The sequence below is a fragment of the Propithecus coquereli genome, unplaced genomic scaffold, assembly GCF_000956105.1.
Source record: "Propithecus coquereli isolate 6110/MARCELLA unplaced genomic scaffold, Pcoq_1.0 Scaffold244, whole genome shotgun sequence".
NCBI lineage: Eukaryota > Metazoa > Chordata > Mammalia > Primates > Indriidae > Propithecus > Propithecus coquereli.
In genome coordinates, this window is record NW_012147997.1 from 1,467,874 (window position 1) to 1,476,950 (window position 9,077).

At 31.3% G+C, this 9,077-nt stretch overlaps 1 protein-coding gene across 1 annotated transcript in view; it reads left to right on the forward strand.

Moving 5' to 3' along the window:
* The first annotated feature begins 2,983 nt into the window (after nt 1–2,983).
* Nucleotides 2,984–9,077, forward strand: part of LIPI (lipase, member I) — a 94,395-nt gene continuing 88,301 nt past the window's right edge. Inside the window, exon 1 of the mRNA XM_012646517.1 lies at nt 2,984–3,029. Coding sequence (XP_012501971.1) covers nt 2,984–3,029 — 46 coding nt within the window. The remainder of the gene's footprint in view (nt 3,030–9,077) is intronic.

Genomic DNA, 9,077 nt, shown 5'->3' on the forward strand with positions numbered 1-9,077 from the left:
CAGCTTAGCTCACAGCAACCTCAAACTCCTGGGCTCAAGCAATCCTTCTGCCTCAGCCTCCCGAGTAGCTGGGTCTACAGGCACGTGCCACCATGCCCGGCTAATTTTTTTTCTATACATATTTTTTAATTGTCCAGCTAATTTCTTTCTATTTTTAGTAGAGATGGGGTCTTGCTCTTGCTCAGGCTGTCTCGAACTCCTGAGCTCAAAGGATCCACCCGCCTCGGCCTCCCAGAGTGCTAGGATTACAGGCATGAGCCACCGCGCCCGGCCCGTCTTCACCTTTTTAAACTCTCATTTTGTCTTTATTCTCATTTTTCCTAACCATATTTTGCTAAGTAAACATAGCTTTTTATTATTGTTTTACACGTATTGTTTTTTAAATTTAAAGAAATAAATGAGAAAGTAAAAATTACCAGTAAATCTATCATGCAGAACTAACCATTTTGGAGAAAAACTTTCTAGCTTTTGAACCATGCATATACACATATAGCACATTTTAGGAAAATAAACAATACTATATATGCTGTACTCATATTTTAGCTTGCCCCTTTCCCCCTAAAACTGTAATAGAGGCTTTCTACACCAATACATACTGATCTATCTATAACATTCATTTAAATCCACAGTATGCACATAATTAGACTAATCCCCCATCGTTAGACATTTACACTGTTTTCATTTTTGGCTTTTATAAGAATTCTGAGATGAACATTCTTACTCGTGTATCTTTGTACACATGCGGACCATTAGTCACATATAAGGACCTTGGATGTGTAGGAAAGTACGTTGGATGTTTCTGTAGGAAAGTACCTTGGATGCTTAATTGCTGAGTCAAAAGATAAGATTATTAAACATTTTTGATGCATTGCTAAATTAAATAAAAAGTTGTGACAAAATGTATTGTCATAAACAATGACTCCTAACCTCAATAAACACAATGTAGCTAACTATTATAATTACCTATAAAGTACTTAGAAGAATGCCTGGTGCGTAGGGCTCAATCGTCAATGTCATCATTATTGGCAGCAGCAGCATCACCTTTGTATTATTGTTTACATTATATGCGTGTCTGTAAGCTACTTATAATCATTTTTCATATCCAAGGAAAACTACATCAGTACATAAATAAATAATGTCTTACTAAATTATTGTCATTTTATATATTTTGTCATCCCCCAATATTTTTCTATTTAATGCAATAAGCATTAATGACCCCAACTTTCTCATATTGACAGTAAGTAAAATATATAATGAAGAAATACAATTTTGTATTTTAAAACTATGCTATGTATTATTCTGCCTAAAATGCCAAGTTTATATTTTTCAATATTAGCTCTTTAGAAGAGTAAAATGAAAATGATGTGCAAGAATTACAATTGTGTCACATCAAAAGCACACAAAAGAAGAAAATTATGTGTTAAATAGGAAAGATTTACCTTTTAATTTATTAAGTAAAAATTTGTTAAGAAAAATCTTTTTTTTTTTTTTTTTTTGAGACAGAGTCTCACTGTGTTGCCCGGGCTAGAGAGCCGTGGCGTCAGCCTAGCTCACAGCAACCTCAAACTCCTGGGCTCAAGCTATCCTCCTGCCTCAGCCTCCCGAGTAGCTGGGACTACAGGCATGCGCCACCATGCCCGGCTAATTATTTTTTTATATATATTTTTAGTTGTCTGATTAATTTCTTTGTATTTTTAGTAGAGATGGAGTCTCGGCTCTTGCTCAGGCTGGTTTCGAACTCCTGAGCTCAAACAATCTGCCCGCCTCGGCCTCCCAGAGTGCTAGGATTACAGGCGTGAGCCACCGCGCCTGGCCGAAAAATCTATTTTAATATGTATGACACATTATCTTTCTTCTCACATTCTGAAATGATATAGTTTACATCTTTGTTAGAGAAGTACATTTGTTATAGTAAGTGCTGTGGAAGGACCTAGAATATTTGGTGTTCTCCAAACTAATTATAATAGTGTCACCCTTTTAAAAATGAAGTTTTACTTCAAATACCCAGAAATCAAACAGGTCAAAATAATGATGGAGTTTCATCAACAGTTAAATTTTCATGGTTTTTAAATGAATACTTTTTTGTTTGTAGATCTGAAACACCTCTCCAGACCTCAGATTAGTTTCTGCTAATCTATGGTGTTAATTAAACACTACTGTTCTTCCTGTATCTTTGGAGTTTTACAGACACTTGAATTTTCTAAAAACAAATTTAATATTTGAGGTTGCAATGCATGTGCTTAGAACAACTCTCAATTTTCCTTGCTTACTGAAGTCCATTGCTGGCAGGAAAATAAGAGGACAATTAATTAAACATATAAAAAGAAAACCTATAATAATTTTTAAATGGTTGTCAAATAAAAAAACAAATATATATTTTATTTTCAAATTTTGGCCTCAAGAAACAAGCCACAATTTTGAATTTTCAAATAGCCTCTGTGTTGGGATACAAAATGACACAAACATGAAAAGCCCATGTATTTTACACTTGACAATTTGATGGGTATGGATTACATTATTGATTTTATTATAGTATATAAAGACAACTTAGTTTGTAATCAAAATGAACATAAGCCACAACTTTTTCTCCATATTTCTATTTCTAGCATTTTATAACATCATATTTGGTCTAGGCTTTCAGTAAACATATTCTTCCTGACCACTTCTGAAATCCTGAGATTAAAAGGAATAAAGAAAGATATAATTCGCTTTTTTATTCCCTCAAATTCAACTTGTGTAGCTGAAGGTTTGTTTGTGACTTATTACAGTCTTTGACTTAAAAATCGTTCTCAAAACCATAAGCCACATGGGAAAAAACAAACTACCTCACCTTTTTCAACAAAGAGGGAGGAGCAATAGTCAGTGAACTTTTACAGTAAAACCTGCCAGACTGTGACAATTCTACCAAAGAGAAATCTTAATGAATTACAGACTTCCCTTTTTGGTGAATCTGAGTGGTTCTTTTACTTTTATCAGATTCCAAATGAGAGTGTACGTTTTTCTTTGTTTGATGTGTTGGGTAAGATCTGGTAAGATATTTATTAATAATTTGATTTATCTTTTAAAAATTGCATATTAAATAATCAGTATAGTCTGTTTTGGGATAAAGAATGCTATGATATCATGCTATGAAAAAATATGCTATGATTATGGATACTAATTATATCAAACAGATTATTATAAAGAACGTTTACCTGTGTATGTATATGCGTGCTCATGTGTGTGTGTATGTGAGTGTTAGATATGTTGAAATTTTGTATTTTATTTACTTTGCAGCTAACTAGAAACTAGAAAACCTTTAAAAATGTTATGAATTGAGAATATATAGAAACAAGAGAAATAATTCAGGAACAGAGAAATTAATTCAGTATTTGAAAATCATAACAATAAATGTCTCGTTTCAATTTTATTTGTTCAAATAGGATTAATTTTCTGGAAAGTTCTTACATGGATAAATTATCAATTGCAAAGCAACAAAGTAACCATATATTACAACTTTTTTTCTTATTTATCATACCAAAAAGCAAAACTGGTTTATGGTAATAAGGTAGAACTTTAATTTCCTGGTTTATTAGTTTATGGTAAAAAAAATACCAATTTTAATAGTATAATTTGCTACTTTATGGTAATAAAGTAGAATTACTTGTTCTACTTTATAAATGGAACCAATTGTTCTACTTTATGATAATAAAACAGTAGCAAATTTAAAATTCAAGATAAATAGTTTTCTGTACAGACTTTGTGAAAGCAGATTATTTACATTATGTTTTAAGTTTATTAAAAAATGTATGAATACTTGAATAACCTTAAAAATATTAACTAAAATTTAACATTATTTCCTATGCTTTCAATTGGATACTTGAGCTAATCATAAATTCTGTAAATGATACTAATACACAGTTTATAACTTATATTTTACTCCTGTGGAAGATTGATAGGCCTTTTACATTTTTGTAATGTATAATAGTGGCACCTTAATTTGAAAGTCACAGAAATTTGAAATCTAGGCCCATAATTTTGTGTGTCATTTTAAAACAGTTTATAATCATTTTAATATCATAATTTATACTGCAAACTTATTTGGCAGACTTTCTGAGATTACTATTTTGATTAGTAGTTAGACAGTTGCCTACATTTTCAATTGGGAAAACTCAAACATTAATAATTGCTAAGTACGTTTCTGGTTTTGTTGACTGTTTAATTCTTGTATGATAATAACTAAAATAGAATAGCAGAACTTTTAGACATTAAAAACAGTAAATAGAACATAAAGAAATTCAAGATTTCAGTGATTCTCATAATCATTTTTATTCCATGCTGACTTTATGCTTTCTCTTTTTCTTTGAATCTCTACACAATTAAGAAATTTTGTTGATTTTTTTAGTAGTTTATTTCATATGTTTTATTCAAATTTCACATGCTCCCTTCTCCACTAAAGATTCTGATATATACCTCTAGGAGGGCATGTCTCAGACTTGTCAACATGAAAATCATTGATTACATCTTTTGGAAAAGGCAAAAACCTTTCGAAAAACTGATATTAGTCAGGTGTTTTCGAAAAATTGTAAATAGGATAAAATGGGAGTGGAGAGGTAGTTTAACAAACTTATACAAATATGAAGTATATCTATATATGTATACATAGATATTCAAATTATATGCATATTTATTCTTAGTACAGTTGCCCACTCATAGTAACTGCTTATATTGTGGCTTGTGTTATTGGTATTATTATTATAGCAAGCATCAGCAAATAGTTTTGTAAAGGTTCACATAGTAAATGCTTTAGGTTTTGTGGGCTGTACGATCTCTGTTGCATCTATCCAACTCTGCCACCATAGCATGAAAGCAGATGTAGACAATACACAAGCAAATGAGTGCTCCCCTGTTCTAATAAAACTTTATTTATGGGCACTAAAATTTGAATTTATTGTGATTTTTGTCAACAAAAACCATATGTTTAAAATCGTAAAAACCATTCTTAGCTTGCTGACCAAACTTGACTCACAGGACACAGTTTGCCAACTCCTGTGTACTTTGGAGGAGATATTAAAGATAGATTAATTCAACTTACTCATTTCACAGTTGAGGAAAGTGAAATACAGAAAAATGCAGTCATTTTTCTAAAATCATAGAACTTGGCAATATTTGGAATTTCATATAAGGAATCTATGTAAGGATTCACCTAGGAATCTTGTGAAAATGTAAATTCTTATCTATAGGCTGGAGGTGAAGCCCAAGATTCTGCAATTCTATTAAGCTCTCAGGTGATGCCTGTGGGCGCCACCATATTTTGAGCAGTAAGAGGAGTTATAAAAGCTTAGTGGCCTATTTCTAGTTCAGTTATCTTTCCAAAACCCCTGTAATTTTGAGCCCACTGCCTTCACAAAATAATCATTATTTTTCTCTAAATTGTATCTTTCTGATGTGACCAGTAATTTATTTATATTGACTTACCAAAATCAGATGTCCACAGGCAACTTTAATTTATTGTACCAGTCTCTTTAATACAAGAGAAATGTGAAAGAATGTTAAATTTGCAATCAAAAGACCCAGATTCATGTCTTCTTGTCTTGGGAAGTCACTTAACCTCCATAAACCTCAGTTTCTATGCTTGTAAGTGGAATTAATAGCCATAACAGTATCTCATTGTGAAGCTCAAAGGAAATAACATAAATATGTGATCTTATAAATTTTAAAGAAATATAAATTAGGTTCAAATAATCCACTGTGTTGTCCTCCATGTTCATTTTATCTTTAATTCTTTTGGATAATTTACAGATGTAGGGCTTCTCCATGTGTGGTTTATGGACGACGTGCATCAGAATCACATGGGTTACCCATTTAAAAATGCAGATATACCTACAAAATCAGAATCTCTGGGGATGTCCCCAGAAAACTAAATTCTGAACAAACTTGCCCTGTCATTTTGACACCCGTTTTTAAACTAACAGTTGGAATTTCTGGTTTAAAGACTTGTTAGAAACCTACTTTATTTTGCTCATGTAGTCAGATTCATTTCCAACAGCTTTCCAAACATTTGCCTATTGGTTTCATTCTTTTCTTCAAAAAATTTAAATTGACACAAAATGTTTGCACATATATATGGTACACATAGTGATGTTTCAATATATACACCATGTAGTGGTGAGATCAGGATAATGGGCATTATCCTTCATCTGAAACATTTATCATTTCTTTGTGTTGGGAAAATTCAATATCCCCTTTCCAGCTATTCCAAACTATATTATATATTATTGTTAACTATAGTCATCCTACAGTGCTATTCGACACTAGAACTTACTCCTCCTACCTGGCTGTAATTTTGTATTCTTTCTAAATGTGTTTTGATTGCTTCAGAACTAGGGAATTAAAGATATTTTTGGCTTTTATTTAACTTTCTGACACGAGCCTTCGGAGATTTTAAACTTCTACCTAAAGTTTTGTGTTTCTGCTGGCACTATGGCCATAGAAACCTGCGTCTTTGTAGCATCAAGTGGGTCAATCGTTTTGTCCCTGGAACTCTGCTGGCCCTAAAGGGTTTTCATTCTTATTACAGATGAATAAACAAATGATCTAGTGAACATCTGATAGGATCTTATTTATATTGCTCAAATGTTTACATAACTGGTGCCATAAATATACTATTCATGCTTTTCAGATCTTGCTGAGAAATGTGCTGTGGCTTCTAATTGTGTGACTTTGGATCATTTAATCTCTTTAAACTTCACTTTCTTCACGTATAAAATGATGGAAAGTATAAGTAACATAAAATTGCTGATAATGTTGCTTACAAACGCATTTTGTTTTCAGAGATGAGGAAAGAAATGGAAGGAGGTTTTCAAATAGGGTTTTTGGGATGAGAGAATCTTCCAGAAGATTATCAGAAAAGGGTTAAATCTTTCCAGGATATGTTAGCATCTTAGCTTTTAATGGCTGAGTTTTGAGGTTCCCTGTTCTTGGGTTGAGTCAGAAACACGGTGATTTGTGTTTATTTGGATTCAAACTAAATTGTCCTCATACACCATAATAAAATAAATGAGAATACTAAAAGTTGAAAGACAGACTAACTTGTCTTAGCAGTTTACCAAGTGTGAAAATGAGTTTGAAATTAAAAAAAAAAAAAAGCTAAAGTAAAATGAGACCATTTGTTTCAACTCCTTCCATTTAAAGATGAGGAAACTGAGGCTCAGACCTGAGAGACAGAAGAATTTCCTCAGAGTTACAAGAGATGTTTGAGAGGGGCTAGAGGCACCTGGGTGTCAGCTGTTCACTGCCAAGGCAGTGTCCCTGCTGCTGGACTGTCTGTTTTTATCTCTTTGTTCTCCTTTTCACAGACATTGTAACTGTAATGGAAATATATTTCAGAAATACAGCTGAACAACTTAGAATGATTATTCCTAACTTCCCCATGTGTCTTTGATATTTTTAACACTTTTACTGCTTCTATAATTTGAAACCTAACACAATTTTCAGCATTCTTTCTCTGTACCTCTCTGTTGAGATTACTGCTGGTGTCCCTATCTTTCTACATATTTGGCAATGAAATTTCATATTGTGCTCCTGCTAGTGGAATTCTAATCACAATAGAGGTACTGTAGTCTCCAGATCCTCGATTTGTTAATTTTTCAAATAGAATTAAAAAATTAATACAATCTTTCTGGTCTAGTCAGCTTTTTGCTAGTACCATTACTTTTGGCTATTTTCAGTTTTAATTGACTGCAGTCTATTGAAACCATTTTCCTTATTATAAAATGAATACATGAATATTTTAGATATAGAACACTAAGAAAATATTAAAATACAGACTATAGAAAATTCATAGAAAAGTACAGATAAGTAGAGGACAAAATTTAATCTAATAGCATCACTAGAGATAGACTTAAGATGTTGGTTAATATCCTACCAGTTTTACTCAATAAATATTTTTATGTGTGCATATATACAAAAATATACATGTTAATAGTGTCCTACATATGTATGCTATATATTATAGGTAAAATGAGGACTATATAAATATGATTATACATAGGAATTTATGTATATAGTTCATATATATGGTTTTCATTATCTTTTTATTGTATTTCATTTTACATAAGTGTTTTCTGATATTATCCCTAGTTTTCTGAAACATAATTTCTCAATTGCTGCAGAGTCCTCATCTTATGAATACACCATAATTAATTTTTCTCTCACTGTCATATATTTAGTTGAATCCTAAATATTCAGTATTAAAAATACTGTGATATACATTGGTGTTAATTGTCATTGGGTATGATGATAAAATGACATGGTCATATTATTTTAATTAATATTTATTGACTTAAAAAGAATAAGCTTATTTTAATAAGTTTTTGAGCTCTTTAAATATTTTATTTTGGAAAATATCTGTTTATATCCTTCACTTTGTGTTTAATTATGGTACTCTGTATTTTCCCCTCATTTATAGTTCTTTATATATATTGGTTCCTTTCCTACCTTGTATTGAAAATATTTTCATAGTTTATATTTTGTTTTTTTGTCTAGTTTATAGTGTTTCTTTATGTACAGAAATTTTAAATTTATGTGCTGTGAAATCTATTGGTCTTACTGTTTCTTCCTTTGTTTTTATGCTAGAAGTCATTCCTCAATCTGAGATCACATACATAGTAACTATATTCTTATTCTAGTTCATATAACTTTACTTTTACATGAAATGTTTTAAAATAACTAGAATCAAGTTATTAATCCCAGCTTTGTTTATTTAAAAATCTGTTTATTTTGACTGCTTTTGATTGCCATAGTTATCATAGCTAATATGATATATTTCTGGGTGTCTCCATTGTGTTTCATTAATCTGTCAATTCTTGATTCAGTTTCACAGGCCTCTTTTTAATTGATTTATAATAGAAACATAATTTTAATAATGTCTTTTATTATCTTGAAAATGTTATTCATTTTTCTTATACACTTTTTCCCTCTCCCAAGACATCCCTTTGAGACCTTAATTTAGCATTGCATCACACATATAAGTTAATTTGAGCAGAATTGATTTTATGGCATTACCTCTTACATTCTGGATCATCGTACATCTCAGT